The sequence below is a fragment of the Cygnus olor genome, chromosome 3 (assembly GCF_009769625.2).
Source record: "Cygnus olor isolate bCygOlo1 chromosome 3, bCygOlo1.pri.v2, whole genome shotgun sequence".
NCBI lineage: Eukaryota > Metazoa > Chordata > Aves > Anseriformes > Anatidae > Cygnus > Cygnus olor.
The window spans coordinates 103,960,201-103,977,118 of NC_049171.1; the positions used below are offsets into that span (position 1 = coordinate 103,960,201).

A 16,918-nucleotide genomic window follows, 5' to 3' on the forward strand; every position below is an offset into this window, starting at 1 on the left:
TACTTGTTATACAGACTCATTAAATATGATACCTGTACACTCTTCACCCACAAAGGGGGTGACAAGGACTCTGGACCTATTTTCGTTCCTTTGCCCTTCACCTGTCATATATACCACTTCAATCTGTATAATCTTTAGTAGACCTAATTTTTACACCATAGCTGGGATGGTAGTTATGATAACAAAGGTGCAACGCTTAATACTCTATGTCTTTTTAGAGACACGGAAATGAAAGAAAGGGTTGCATTATAAACCTTGTATTACACACAATTTTAAATGAAATGCCTGCAAAAAAAATCATTAGAAAGGTCTGAAAAATGGGCTGAAAGCAACACGGCAATTTCATCTAATATATTTCTCAAACTCAAAGTAAGGTTACCATTAGGTAAAGATTTATTAGCGTTACATTTAGCTGACATATCAATGCCTCCATAATCCTCTATTTTTGAGTATTTATAACTAAATCATGTAAATATATAAAAGATGGAATTTGAAGAAATTACATAGCTGTGTTATTTCCAGAAATAATATACCTTGATGACAAATATCTAAAGTATAAATCATAGCTGCAGCGCACTGAAACTGTCCAGTTGATTTCCAAGTTACATCCTGGCCTTTAAAAGCTTATAAAATGAGCAAAACATTTATGTCAAAAACCACAGGACACAGTTTAACAAACAACAACAAAATCTGACAAACACCTACAAAAGGTCTGTCACATAACACAGCAGTGCCATTAGAGGTAAGTGGGAGAAATTCTGCTCTCACTGATTGGATGAAGAGGGTTGTCTGTTATGAACACTTATCTGTATCATTATCCCACCAATATGTACTAACTATGAATCGAAAAAAATCAGTTTCTAAACAACTCTTGACATATTTTTAGGAACCAGATTTTGCCAAGCGTATGTAACATCCCAGACTCTGGAGCTGACCTTCCAATTTTATTAAAGGCATTCTAATACTAAGTACGCACACATATAAATGTTTTGTTACACAAAAAATAGGGGATACTTTTGGAGATTAATCTATCAATCTTCCAGACTATAATCCTGAATTCCATCTCCCAACATTTCTTTAAAAAGTTGCAAAGGAAGCAGATTCCAGTATTTCAAAACATCTCTGCTATATTATGAAAACATTTATCTAAATATATATGTAATGTTAAAAGAGATGTCTTTCTCTCACATAAAATTGAACATTAAGTTCGAATGTTAAGAAAAAAGTGAAGGGTGTTCCCCAGTTGCAGCTCTTACTTAGAGGACTACACACCGAGTGAGTGAGTGTAATAAAAGCACAACAGTGTCAGAGGCCCTCCTTATGGGATCCTGCCAAAATGATCTATTCAGATAAATGGCCTGGCAAAAGGGAAGCATAAATAAGTTTAGTCTTTCGACATCATAAATATGATGCATATCCTGCCCAAGCTAGTTTTTATAAAAGGGCAAATAAATCAGAGAGAAATAAAATGCAAAGAGATGCTTTTATTTCAGGTAAGTCTATTCATGCAACAGTTTTTGGTCTATTTAAAATAGTTTCTCCAAATATGTGCAACTCATATCTGTTCCCAACTTACATCATGGATTATTTCATATCCTGTACAGCATATTTTGGGCAACCGAGTTTGATTTAGAACTACAGCTATTAAAACGAAACCTCAACTTTGCTGTTGCCCACAGTGTTTTCCCCTTTTTTTTTTAAAAATCTTCTCAATAGTATAGATTGGATAATGAAGAAAGAAATGATAAAAGCATGTGCAATATGGGGTGAAATGGCACCAAAACCAAAGTGTTGAAAAATAATTTGAAAAGAATCATAAAATATCTGTCACAATTTTAAAAAATGCTTTCAGTATGTAGCCATTTTTTAAAAAGAAAGGCTTAAGCATGCAGTTCAGGTGTCCTCTGGGAGATATATGATTTAATCGCTCAATACACCACATATATTTTAAACAAGATTTTTTTTAAATACTAAAATAGAATTTAAACTTAACTGAGTATGAACAGTGCTGGGTGAAGGAATTTTTAAACACATTTTACTTCCCAGGTGAAGAGTTTAGTGACCTACCAAATCCTGGAATGCTTTTCAGACTGGATTTGAGACAGATTTTTTCGAGTCTGAGGTAGCTGTATCGCAGCAGGCAGTTCCACAGGAACATCCAGTCCATTCGGGTGCGATGGTTCATGATAATGACACTCCTTTCTCCAGGAACAAACCCATCACCAGTGACAACCACCTTGGCACCAAACACCATCTCCAGCAAGGCCTAGAAATGATATCTTAATATCATGACTTCACTCCCAGAAGAAAAGCATCAGCACATTAGCAATAAAAATTAATTTCAATGACATCATTTCATTTATTCGTACACATTATCACCGGTTAAGATTTCTGTTTTCTAATAAAAAAGACAGCTTTTCCACAACTACAGTCAGCTGTTTAATGAAAGAGGAAACAATAATAAAATAGCACATATTAAAAAGCATTCTCTTACGATCCATGTCCACTATTAAACTACTTTTCCCTGTTTTTCCCAGAATGTAGGAATAAAAGTAAGGGAACCAGTATGGATCATAACTTGGCAGATGAAGTCTAAGTAGAGAACAGCTGCACAAATAATCTATGGCTCAATACTGTCAGGTCTGAGAAAGTAACTGAAGCTGCCTTGCTTTCTCCTTGGATCCAAATGGTCAATGTTTATGTGCTTGACTTCCAACTGTAAAAATGTCTAGAATCCATCTACAGAAAGAACAGCTGAGAGCGCAAAAAAATAAATAAGCTTGAATATGGCACAGTGATGTACATCTAAATCTGTACAAGTGTACAGTGCTGCCTTGAAGCCTGGGCCTCTACCCCACAGTTTAAAAACGCATCAACCAGTGAAGACAGTGATCTAAGAAGTGCCATCCCAAAGCATGAAATAAGCCTCAAAACTTAGGAGGATGCAAACAAGAGGTACACACTCCCAAGAAATGGGGATAGATAACAGATATTACTTATAGGTATGACTTACGGAACAGGATATCTATTTCTGAGCACTAATACAGCACTTTACTTCAGGGGAAAAAAAATATCTTAAAAGGCATAGAGGAACAGATGAGGCTTTCAGAGAACAAATGAAGAGATGGATCCCATTCATACTTTCCTCAGGAACAATTCAGAGAAAAGCTTTGTTACTGATTTCCAGACTCCTGGCTACAAAGTTGATGCAATGTAAGTGAGGAAGACTTCATTTCTATGGGAAGTTCTTTTTGACCTGAAATTGTCTAATACAACTACAAGTACTAAATTCTAAAAGGATTAAGTATGAGAACAGTGAAGGTTAGGAACAATGTACCAGACAGTAAATTATTTTCTTAATTAGACAGTTGGAGCACAGTTGAAAGCAGGAGTTATATGAAGACTCATTTAGGAATCTTTCCAATTTAAAAGAACCCTTGTGGTTCCTAGTGCTTCACCTACCCTTCTCTGATTAACATCTGACACTGGATAGAGGTAATATTAAAAGGCTTTTTCAGGAGTACAACCATCATGTGGTGTTAATCTATACATACATTAAACTGTAGGAGAGGGGGACTGTAAGCAGGCACACAGACAATCTGCAACACAGACTGAGCTAAAGCCTAAGCCTTCACAGATAGTTAGGAAGTTGAGGCCTGATTAACAAAAATATAATAAAGTTGAATTTTTGTTTTAATCAAATATGTTAGTAAACAGAATAAATAGTAGGACTTAGAACAGTTGTCCAGAACTTGGCTCAAACTGCAACTTACCACTGGAAGTGTGAGCCAGGTGGCCACAACACAGTCAGTGATCCAGCGATACCAGGCCGGGGAGATAAACATCAAAGGTAGAAAAGGACCAAGCATGAAAATACTTCCAAAAAAACTTCCCAAGAACAGTGCAACTACGAAGTATATTCCTTTCCATGACACCATGGCTCTGAAAAACAAAGTTGGCATTATGTTAGAAAAATAAGCCAATTAATAACTCTTCAGACCCACAAGTTCAGTTTCAGGTAGTATTCCTCCTTTTTTTCATGTCTAGCAACATACAACAAGAACAGTAAAGGCTACCAAAATGTACTACCTCAGAAGCAGCAGCAGTAAAACAACTCCATAAACACAGTAATTTGTAAGGTGCATTGGGATATTAAAGAGGTCATGTAAGAACCAGCTACATCATAATTTCCTCCACTTATTGCAGTATGCAATTCCATACTGAAATCTTCAGAAAGCTATTTTAAAATGCAAAGGTACAGAAAAGTTGTATAACAGAACACCTGTTACATTAAACTTTTCATCTACTATCATAGAATGGTTTGGGTTGGAAGGGACCTTAAAGCCCATCCAGTCCCAACCCCCTGCTATGGGCAGGGACACCTCCCACCAGACCAGGTTGCCCAAAGCCCCACCCAGCCTGGCCTTGAACACCTCCAGGGATGGGGCATCCACAGCTTCTCTGGGAAACCTGTCCCAGTGCCTGACCACCCTCTGAGTAAAGAATTTCTTCCTAATCTATCTAATCTAATCTAATCTATTCCTAATCTATCTAATCTAATTTCTTTCTAATCCTAATCTAATCTAAATCTACCCTCTTTTAGTTTAAAGCCATTACCCCTTGTCCTATCACAACACACCCTGACAAAGAGTCCCTCCCCAGCTTTCCTGTAGGCCCCCTTTAGGTACTGGAAGGCTGCGATAACGTCTCCCCCAGAGCCTTCCCTTCTCCCGTCTGAACAACCACCAATACCCTCAGCCTTTCTTCACAGCAGCAGCAGACCTCTTCTTCCTCTAGCCCTCTAATCATACTTGTGGCCCTCCTCTGGACTCACTCCAACAAGTCTGTGTCCTATATTGGGGGTCCCAGAGCAGAACACAGCACTCCAGGTGCGGTCTCACAAGAGTGTAATTGAGGGGGAAATCACCTCCCTCGCCCTGCTGGCCGTGCTTCTTTTGATGCAGCCCAGGATACGGTTGGCTTTCTAGGCTGCAAGCACACATTGCTGGCTCATGTTGAGTTTCTCGTCAACCAATAGCCCCAAGTCCTCCTCCTCAGGGCTGCTCTCAATCTATTCCCCACCTGTATTTGTGCTTGGGATTGCTCTGACCCAGATGCAGGACATTGCACTTGGCCAGGCTGAACTTCACGAGGTTTGCACAGGCCCACCTCTCAAGCCTGTCAAGGTTCCTATGGATGACATCCCTTCCCTCCAGCATGTTGGCCACATCACACAGCTTGGTATCATCAGCAAACTTGCTGTGGGCACACTAAATCCCACTGCCCATGTCAGTGACAAAGATGTTAAACAGAGCTGGTACCGTTACTGACCCCTGAGACATGTAACATCAGTAAACTACTAATGTTAGCATTTCCTGAAGATAAGGAAATTTGTTTTTTTATTTCTCCATTTCTTTCTTCTTGCAAAGCCTTGTGTTACAACACTTGCTTCCTCACCTAATAACGGTCTATATATGACCTCCTTTGGAAACCATTCAAACCTTGCACGACTGATCAGCCATTTTAAACACGATTTCCCTTTTCATCACAACAGGGCCGGCAAGCAGCAGCTGAGATCCCCCTACTATGTCTGGCATAGAAAATTTGTCACTTTTTGAAGTCTGCTGTACTTCAACTGTCCTAATCAGTTATTTTCCAAGAAGCTGATAGCCCTTGGTTTGCAAGTCAGTAGTGAAGACTTAATATAATTCAGTGTCCATGCTAACAGCTAGACTGTCTTATTATAAATTGAAATGTATAATGCATAGAGCTGCTTAACACATTCTGGTAGGATGCTTAGCAATCCTCCTAGCTTTTGTAATTGTTCCAAGCTTTCATAATTTAGCAACTACTACCAGCTATGACAAAGCAAATGTGGAAATATCAGTTCTCCAAATTAGGGCCTAAAAATAGACTGTTTTCAACTATTTAGGACGCAGCCAATTGTTTATAAAAAGAAAGGTTAAGTAGAAGTCACTTTTCAGTCACTTTACTGAATTCCTTTTTTGACAGGCTATTTTAGAAATTACAAGAGCTCAGATGGACAGGACTTCAGAAGAAAAACAGGAAGCTAGTGTTTTTAATTTAAAATGAGCAATGGAAAAGTAATCCATTAAGCCTTGTATACTATAACATACATGATTTATCTCAAGCGTGTTTTGTGCCATGTCCATAGCAATAATGTTTGCACAGCAAAGTATTCAAAAGTCAAGAAATAGTAATCCCAGTGTTCCTAGCACATGAACTTGCATCTCCTACATGATGTTGACAAGTAACAGGAAAGCAGCAGCATTTGGGGATAGTTCTAGGTTTAAACAATTTCATAAACTGTACATTTTTGGAGGATGGCTGAGAGCAGAGGCTGTACAAAGTTTTCCACATAAGAATGATACAAGCTGTATTTAGCCTGACTTCTGCAGCATAGCAAAAAAGTAATACTAAATGCAAACCATTCACTGATAGCTGGCTGTATCAGAAGAAAAATTTAAGAGAATAATGTTGGATTTTAAAAAAAAAAATCCACATTGTTTACATTCCAAAGCGCACAGTCCACTCTTTCCTGCAAAAAGCAGGACCTAAAGAACCAGCTGGCCACATATGCATGCACAAAATATGGACCAATTTTAACATATCAAAGGATCCCTGACAAGCACTGCACTGAAGAAACAATGTGTTCCTGTATGTGGTACTGCAAACCCGTGTGGGGAAAGTCTGACATAAATGTAGCCGAGGATAGAAGAAACCCAGAGAACGACAGAAATAACAAAAAGGGCAAAGAAAAGCCACTAACTGCAGCAGGGTTAGAAGAAAAGACCTCTTCCTAACATACCAAGATTAGAGCCCTGCAAAAGGGAGTAGAGAGGATTAAAATTCAATGGGATTGATCTAACCAGACGTGCACTTTCTGAGGAACAAACAGGAAAACAACTGGAAATGGCTTTACAACCCACTACCAGATCAGGAACAGGAGTTTGACCAACTTCAGCCAGCTGCGCTGTTTCTCTTGGAGCCTGCTCAGAGACACTGGTCATGGTGGAAGACACGGGGATGTCTGTCAAGCACCCTGGCCCCAAAACACTGCTGAACAACATGGAAGTGCATGTCCCAGGTGGAAATACTTGAGTACTGCACACAGATAACCACAGTGTTAATAAGAGAAGACACTGCTCTGCCATGCTCCTAAACTGTCTGGAAAGCTATCTAGGTCACTTATTTACAGGCTGAGGTTTTCAGTTTATGTTAGTCCTTCCCTCAAATTATCACACAGAGACAAATATTTAAGAAAAACCTTTTCTGTATTTTATGTAAAAGACTGTCTTGTAAACATACTTTTTTTTTCCTTTTTCTTTTTAGATGATCTTTTTTAGATCTTTTTTAGATCATCTTTTAGATGATCTTTTTTTCTTTTTAGGTATGTGAGCTATGCTAAAGACCTGAGAAGTTCCGAAGTTTCTCTTCTTCAACCTGCACCCAGCAGCATTTTGTTTATCATGACAGTATATATGCATATCATGACAGTATGTATGTTATACTGCATTCCACTGAGTTAAACATTGCAGTGCTTATTTCTAAACACAAAAGATATCACGTGTTTTTAATTGATGCCATTTATCCCTTGCAGGCACGTTTTTAAAGTGTAATGCATACCATGTTTAGTTTATACTGCTTACATTTACAGAACATATTACCTTCACATTTGTACACATGCATTTATCTAGAATAATGGATACAGTGTGCCATTGAATTACCTCCACCACCATAAAGCACACAACATGCAAACAGGTATGAGAAATAGAAAAACAGCTCAATGAATTCAAGCAAAACTGCAAAATGAGAAGCGTAAGCTGAAGAACAACAGCAGAGAGTAACCCATCCAGCTGGCCTCCTGAAAACAGTGTTCAGCAAGACCATTTTAGTAACCAGGTGAAATTATTAAGACACTGTACTTACTTGGTTCTGTTTCTGGGTTCAGTTAGGGCCTGCACAACAGTTTACATGATTTAAAATACATCTGCCTATACATGACAGCTGAGAAACATTTCCATTTAATCTCATTTTAACCATCAGTCAGTGATGGGTCGTCATCATACAAGCTGCTGAGAATGATGACTGCCAAAAGCATGTGCTCTAGGCTGGAAAGGAGGTCAGCAAGAGTACTGCTCTGCGTGTGTTTACAGCAGATAGAAAAGTGGGTGAAGACCCATGCTGCATTTGACACACTTCCTAGACCAGGTGGACCACTAAAGCAGTGTGTTGTCTCTAACACAAGTGGTGCTATAAGAAGCCTGCTCCAGCACTTCCTAGATTTGCAGTACAGTGCAGAAGCTTGTAAATTGTATAGAGCCAGCTCTGTCAGATAAAATTATTAGTCACAACTTTGTGTCCTACAAAAGCTTCAGTACAGTTTGGGAACTGCCCTGTCTCTGAAGCAATGCAGATGTTCACACTGTGCTGCAGCTTGCCTAATAAACCCTTTTTTGCTCAGCTTCTTACCCTCAGCTTCCCAACAGCAACCCACTGCCAGCCCATGCCTCATATTCCCAACCCCGCATTGCACATCTCCAAAGCAGCAATACTCCTCTCACACACACGCTGTGCTCTCTGGGACAGCCTGGACATGATAAACCCCATTATGCTACAAGGTCTGCTTGTGAGAGTTGGTTTCAGTTACCTCAGGAATTCCCCATTAGCTCCTATCACTGACAACAGGGAAGTGACTGATCCTTTTGCATCTCTTGGCCCTTTACAAAACTAGCTTGGAATGAAGGTGTCCTTATAGATGTATATGTGAGCCATCCTAAATTTGACATATATATTCAACAAGAGGAGAAAAAGCTACAGAGCAATGCAAAAATATACACCGGTGATTTCAAAACATGATTAGAAAAGCAACCAACCTGGAAAGGCGTACTCAATGAAAACTTGAAAAATGTGAAAAATCTCCAAACAAAAAAATCCAGAGCTGATTCACCTGAGAGATGGGATACCCAAGAAATGATTAAAAGGATTAGATTGAAAGTCTGAGCAACAGAAACCAAGCATTTTCAAAGTACATAAGTACTCCCTTATTGCTGTTGACAACAATCTCTTCCTATGGCAGGTATGACTCTAAACACTGGATTTGGCATTTGTGCATTTTAAAGCCACTTTCTATTCACTGTGTGTGTCAGAGCTGTGGTTGAAACAGTCAAAACTATTTTGAGATTCTGGCTCAAAGCTGCAAACATTATAAAGGCAGCACCCACATACTATGCTTGTAGTTATTCATCTGTTTTGTGGCAGAACTCCAAGCTAACGGGGTACTATGCTTCACATGGCCTTGTTGCCATAGCAGAAGGAAAACATGCCCTGTCTCCAGGTAACAGGAAACAGGGATTCTCAAAATACAATTTTTGTTTTACATTTCAGTTAATTTTAAAAATCCTTGGCTATGATGGGAAAAAATATTTTCCAAAACAGTTGCATTTCTGTTGACTCCAGTTTTATTAGAATATTTTCTGGAAATTATTTCATGATTCGACACATACAGTTTTTGCACTGTAATATAAAGCAGTGGCATCTTCCTGTGATCAGATTTTAGCCTGTTTTGCTTATTGTTCACACGTGTTTATTCCAGATACAGCTGGAATTACAGGCAAACCATGGCTTGTTATGTTTTCAAAAGGTTTTAAACACGAAAAAGAAAAGCCTGTTCTCTACAACAAAACTAGTTCTTCACTACTGTTTTTATGGCTTTGATGAGTGCAAAAGATGCAAAACAAATTTATCTGGTTAGAAACAAGAAAGTTCTTCTAAAATTAAAGCTCCAGAAGTTTCACAGTATTTGAGACTCACCACAAGCTTCACAATTCCTTACCAGTTCTGGAGTTCAAAGTACTTGTACAAATAGGTTAGTCGTCTTCCAAATCCAATGAAACACAAGATTTAGCCTACAGTACTGAACTAAGCAATATTATCTGACAGAGCCAGCTGCCTGCTAACCTAGAGCGATTTTCAAGTATTTACTGTTATGCAGTCAACAAATGAGGTTTTATTACATCACCAAAATAAAAGGGCAATAGAACAACACTGCATTGTTCCTGGTGTTTCCATTCAATAGCCACAGGCAATAAAATTGCATGTTGATTAATCTTCATGAACTGAACAGGGAATATGAGGCATTTTGTTTAATTTTTTTGGTCAGTGGAAAAGGTAAATATTAATTTCAATTAAAATCACAGAGAAATTCATATAGACAGCCAATTATACCTCTTCTTTAATAGTTCTGCAAAGAAAGCTAGCAGTTAACTGCAAACTGACTTAATTTACCTCTGCATTTCTTCAAAGCACTAAGAAAAAGGGGTAAGATAGAAATTCAGTTTTGCATTCTGAAAAATACTTCCCCGGTCAGAAGATAACATTTTCACAATGATTTTAAAACCTTTCACCTGGGTGAAGTGAATTGGTCTTCTTCAAGCAGGTGAGCAAGAAGGTTGTCAGCTTCCCAGGTGTTCATTAAACAAGCTATCAAGCTAAAATCCCAATTTTTCAGTATCAATAGTAAACAATTACAGATGTCTAGAAAGGAGAGTAGACAGATAATAGAAAACAGCTTCACAGCTTGCAAGGTAAATAATACAGGGGTCTCAGCAAGCACTGATCTGGTGGGCCAAGTTACAGACCACCAGACATGCTGACAAGTTTCAGTGGGAATGACACAACCTAGTAAAATGTTTTAAGCTCAGCAAAATCAGGCTTTTCTGTTTGAGCATTTTAACTTTTTTGTCATAATATTTCAAAGGAAATTTTTAACAATTCTTGTACTCCGAGCAAGAAACTAGTTTCTATATAGTGCTGTATTTTAAAAAAGAAAATCACTTACAGTTAGTTAGCTTTTGTAGACTGACTCAGTCTTATTTACAGATCTACAGCATGCCCTCTCTCTTTGACCACGTAACTACTCACTCGTGCCTCAGATAAAAAAAAAAGATCTGCAGGAATAGCATAAGTTATATGGGAAGCAATGACAGGGAGAAGCTGAATTGTTATTTGCATAGATATCCACTCTAATCAGTAGTTTGTAAAATACAGGCAAGAAGATCCATCAGTTTCCATAAACCCCTTTATGAACTGTATTTTATTCCTGATGCTTCTCTTGCGTACTGCAGTATTTTAAGGAATGTACACATATAGCACAGATCAACATCACAGAAAAAAAAAAAGTGAAGGAACAGGCACTTGACCATTAAAACTATTTCCTTTTTATTCAGTTCTTGCATTTAAAAAACCTTCAAGGGATTTAACACATGTATCATAAAATGATATAGAAGAGGGCAATAACAGATAATTATCATCACAAACCACATCCCTGACCCTCTCCAACAATAACATGCACATGCACACAAAGTACAATACTTAATGAGTAATTTCCGTAAATATTAACAATAAAATATGATTACTGCTGCATCTTACCATTTATTATCTCTTGTATTTGCCCAGATTTAATCTTACTATTATAATTCAATAAAGGATGTAATAGAATATTTTATTTGCTCTTCCAAGTAATTATCTTTTTCCAAATGCAAAAAAAAAAAAAAAAAATTGGATGAGATTCTCTGCAGTGCAGCCTTTAGATACTGTAAGCAGATAATTCAGTCAGAGTACAGACATCAAATCAGTCTGATGATTTTTCATTCAAGTTTACCTGTACTCTTTCCACTGTTGCTCTGGACAACCATTAGACCAATAAAGCTTGAATGAGAACATGAACTAAGGTATTTAAGCATACTTTGTAAGAGGGTGTCAAGCAACAACTACAGCTATTTCTGGGAAATCAAAAAAAAAAAAGATTTATGGAAAAGAAGTAGTTTGCTTTTATTCTTTACTATCAAATAATCTAATATAATTGACCATTTCAGCTGGTGTAGAAATAACTGCACAAAAGCTTTTTCTGCCAAAAGCTACCTCATTTTTTATTCTGTAAATTGCACAAACACAAGTCATTTTGATTAACTTCTTCATAGCTTCCCACTTCCCAATTTTTCTTTAAATTATCCTGCAAGTTACTATGACCCCACAAGCCTGTATTAATGAGCAATCAGCAAAAAAGAGTGCCCTGGTTGACAAATCATGAAAAATAATTTCAGCAGATGAAGAACAGCTGTTGTACTCCTGCCATCCCCTTCAAACCTCTGCCTTTAAAAACAGAAAAAAAAAGATCAAGAAGGTTCATCATTAAACACCAGATAGGGATGATGTTTCCTAACCCAACCACACATGGAAGAGCAGACAGTTCTAGAGTTTTATTAGTTTTATAACATAAAGCCTGCAGGTCAACTTTAGGCCTAGTTTACATTACAGAAGAAGCTACTTGTACAGCTGGCAAATCTAAGTCCTCTGATTTTAAAAGTCTACAACAGACCTAGCAGCTGACCAATTTTGATAGATAACAAATCCAAGCAAAAACTATGAAAAACAAGTTCCACTTTGTAATTGGAGATGTAACAAACAAGTTATTAAATCTATTTTTCCCGCTGTATAACAGCATCTCAACGTCTCAACAACTCAAACAGTTTATATCTGTACTTAGGGAATGGGATTTATAATTTCAGAAGTACCCATTTAACAATAAAGTCCTCAGTTGGGGAACAGAACTCAAGTATTGCAGGCTAAAGAACAGAAGTCAAAGGCAAAACAAGCAGAGCAATCAATGGAGCATCTTCAAGTCTCTACCACTGGAACAGAACCAAAATTCCTTCCTAGGAACAGTAAAAGCTCTTCAAGTTATTCACATGCACTGCAACAGATCCTGAACACATGATTAAAAGTTGAACTTCCACGGTTCTAAGAACTTCGCTCTGTTCACCATTTCACAGACAAATTGTTTGCTTTAGTCTGCTTACAGAACAGTAACCGGCAATTTCCTTCTCTATAAGGATACACCCTTGAAACTTTCAACGGCTCTTCTACTGCCATCAGCACAGAATTTTTTCATTGGGTTAACAACAGAAAAGAAAAACAGGAGACAAGTATGAACAAAATTCAAACAGCCTGTTCAACAAGCTATGTAAACCACCAACCATCACTAGGATAGCAGCAGCACGACAGAAAATTTATTCTAACTCATATAATTCTGAATATTCTAACTCATACAATTATGAAAATAAAGAGGGGGCATGTAAAAGCAAGCTTTCAGATGCCTTAAGCAAGCTACCCAAGTAGGTGAAGGCTTCAGTGAGAGTTTTGTATTTGCAGCCATCCTTTAAAAAAATCTGTTTTAGAAAAAAAAATGTTTTAGAAAAGAATATATTAACCCAAATAATTCCTGCTTTTTGTTATAATGTATGCTACAAATGCATGTGCAACAAGTGAATTTGATTCTGATTTGACAGTATTACAGTACTTTTTTAACTGAAGCATTTTCTAAAAAAGCATCTTTTATGCTGTGAGCCATTGCCTGTGAAACAATTCCAATTCCTAGCCTACTCTATTTCTTGTTCTTAGGAGCATGTTACATGTTACAAAACTTCAGCAGGCTCAGCCTTAAAAATCCCAACAGAAGACACTAAAGTCAGTAAGGGTCCACCTAGAATCAATTGTAAAATCAACTTAGCTAGAGGCTTATCTTCATTTTCCTACCCCTGTAAGACATTCTAGCTAAACAGTACTTATAAAGAGATGGAGAACTATGCCTACAGATGAATTTATGCCCCTCCTCCCTTTTTATAATAAAGATTAAATTGCTGTTATCAATCACATATAACTCTGCCAAATCTTTGAGTCTGAGCAACTGACTCAGGCTTTTTGTTTTTTTTTAAATATATTTCCAAGACAAATATAAAAGAAAAAAAAAACACATTTGCAAACAACATTAAAAATACTCTAGCCAATTAACTGGAAAATTCCATACTTCAGATAACTTAAAATTTAGCAAGGCTGCCTTAGTGTCAGGAATATATGGCACTTTGAAGCATACTTACACATCAGCAAATATTACATGATTATAATAACTTTAAAAGACACATAAATTGTAATTATCTATTGAATTACGCTTACAGGCTGGCTGCTTTCCAAGGTAAACATAGTAGAAACAACAGATGGTTACCTGGCAGACTTGGAAGCAAAAGGGGAAACATGAAGTAGTTCTGCAGAAACACTATCATTTCATCCCCACTACAGGCAGTGGAAACTGTTTATTTGCATTTGATCTATTTATGGACATGAAAACCTGTTCTCCATCTGTTATGTTTTGGTGAAGATGGAATATCCAAAAAATGCATAGCCAAAACTTACACGTTGTCAAACTACTGCACTACTATTAACTGGTACTAGTTCTGATTCAGGACCTAACCATAAGAGGTGAAGCTCTACCGCGCTTTTCAGAGCCCTCTGGAGAACACCCTTCAAATCTAGTTTGACAGCTCACTAGCCGGACCAGTCAACAGCATGTTGGGATATTTCTAAGATTACATTACAAACTAGAGTTAAGAATTGCAGCTTTAACCCTGTCTTGAGCTCCGTAATTCTCCTTCCACCAGCTACAAGGGAAGCTTTTCTTCTGACAGAACCTCAAAGGGAGGTCCTCGAGACTTCAAAACCATTTCTAATAGAGCATTAACTTCACCCATCTGCATGGTGCTGTGCATAGATGCTAGCTTTGCCTGGGAAGATACACAGCTGAGTTAGGTGTTCCGTACTCGAGCTAAAGCAGCTCCATACCTCAGCAACAAGCTGATGCAGGTACTTTGCTTCTGGTTCCAGGGCTACTGAATCCGATTCTATAAAACACACATGTTTTTCTTCAAACTGCAAGTGTACTCAAAGCCAATATACCGATATAATGGAATAGATCAACTCATGTTTTTTGTTAAAGCTTTAACAGGGTTAAAGGGTTTGGACCCTCAAACACACAGGAAGATATGAGCTAACCTTTGATCCCTATTTGTAAAGTGTTTTACGTTGAGATGCAAAGGCCCCAGTGTTATTTATAAATGAATAACAAGATGCTTGCATGAACACTTATAAAGGTCATTTTATCCTATAACAAATTACCAGTACAAGAAGCTAAACAAAGTAATTCAGTGTTGAAGCCAGGGAAGTTATCTGCCAGTGCTTACTCAATACTTTTCTAAGCCTCCAGAAGATAAATGGAAAAAAGCAACATCTAAGACTAAGATTTTTAGCCTTATTATGTAAAGCAATAGCTCGTTTGAAACAGAACCTCCATTTATAATAAAGTTTGCCAGAACTGAAAGGAGATTATATAAAAAAATAAAAATTAAGGGTTTTCATAGGTGGTGTATTTCCCATCACAAAGACCATGTCAATGTTACAATGAGTTTCATGTCAGTTGCAAATACATTTAGCAGTTGCAAATTCATTAGATGTGCTTGCTGTGGCAGACACAGATGCTAAGCAATCCAAGAATAAAGTAGTCATGAATTACAGAACAGCAAGTGACCTAGTCAGGGAAATAACCAATTACAGCTATTCAAGGTCTACCAGATTTTACATGTGAGCAACGCTCTAACTTAACAAGAGCTATGAGGAAAAAAAGGGAGGGAAGAAGGAAAGCCTCACAAAAACTATAGATGAAAAGCCTCACAACACACACTTTGGGCATTGTTCTAGAACAACCGACTGCTTCCAGTCTCTGTTTCAGTATTGCTGATTTTGCTACAAAAGTGCCTTAAAAGCTTCAAAGTGATAGGGGAAAGGAACAAAATGACAGAACAACTTTAATAGGCAGTGAAAACTCTGCTGCTTGTAACTTTGGGATGAGAGTCCAGAAAATACATAATATCCAAACCTACACCAAGACTTTCATGTGGAAGGGAGACATAGTGTCGAGAAGGTTATGGGTTATTTGCACTAGATAAATCATATCCAAAAAAAGAAGATATTATCCAGATTTGGCAGTGCAGATCATGCTACCAGAAGTATCTAAATCAGGAATCTTCTCATAGCTGTTCCTGTAGTCATGGAACGTCTTAATAATATAATACAGTTGTTAACATCAACTGTATCTAGACTTTTATTTAGGACCAGACAGATTTAATGATCTAGCAATTCATTATGAAGGCCTTTCCTTTTTTTTTTTTTTTTTTTTTTTTTGTTAGAAGAGTTTCTCTTCCAAGAAAATCTAGAATTCTCAGTTATTTCCAAGTGGGAGCACAGCCTGGCATATTTTTCCCCTTTTACCAAGTGCCCTGACCTTTCAAGGGAAAAGGTTATATAAACACACAGAGTTCCTGGAAAGGATCTGCTATTATTGATTAGCATACTAATACCACAGAAAAAAAAAAAAAAGCTAGAAGAGCTTATCTTCAAGCTGTAAGTTCACTAATAAGGATATGTATAAGAAAGCATGTATATATTTCTAGTTGCATTTGCAAAATTCCCAAATGCAATCACAGAATCACAGAATGGCTGAGGTTGGCAGGGACCTCTGAAGATCATCCAGTCCAACCCCCCTGCCGAGCAGGATCACCTAGAGCACATTGCACAGGATGCCATCCAGGTGGGTTTTGAGTATCTCCAGAGAAGGAGATTCCACAACCTCTCTGGGCAACCTGTCCCAGTGCTCTGTCACCCTCCCAGTAAAGAAGTGCCCCCTCATATTCAACCGGAACCTCCTGTGCTTCAGTTTGTGCCCCTTGCCTCTCATCTTGACGACTAAGTTGAACGAGACTGGGCCCAGTACAGACCCCTGGGGGACACAGCTGGCTACCGGCCTCCAACCAGACTGCACCACTGAGCACAGCCCTCTGAGCTCTGCCGGCCAGCCAGTTCTCAATGCACCTCACTGCCCACTCATCTAGGCCACACTCCCTGAGCTTGTCTATTGAGGACATGATGGGAGACAGTGTCAAACGGTTCTTGGAAATGCCTTTAATGATTTCATTGCAATGGGAACTATGATGGTGATACTTCTATTGGG

The 16,918-nt window shown here is 38.0% G+C and overlaps 1 protein-coding gene across 8 annotated transcripts in view; it reads right to left on the reverse strand.

Annotated features, from left to right (window-relative positions):
* The window catches only part of LCLAT1 (lysocardiolipin acyltransferase 1), a 115,296-nt gene that overhangs the window by 61,160 nt on the left and 37,218 nt on the right, over window positions 1–16,918 (reverse strand). For 5 of the 8 annotated variants that reach the window (XM_040550700.1, XM_040550699.1, XM_040550703.1 and 2 more), the window contains 2 exons: window positions 3,774–3,942; window positions 2,068–2,266 (listed from right to left, as the gene is read on the reverse strand). In XM_040550700.1, coding sequence (XP_040406634.1) covers window positions 2,068–2,266; window positions 3,774–3,938 — 364 coding nt within the window. In that variant the 5' untranslated portion in view covers window positions 3,939–3,942. Of the gene's footprint in view, window positions 1–2,067; window positions 2,267–3,773; window positions 3,943–8,897; window positions 8,917–9,856; window positions 9,876–11,683; window positions 11,703–16,918 lie in introns of those variants that run through there. The other 3 variants (XM_040550697.1, XM_040550704.1, XM_040550705.1) reach the window with 3 other exon arrangements.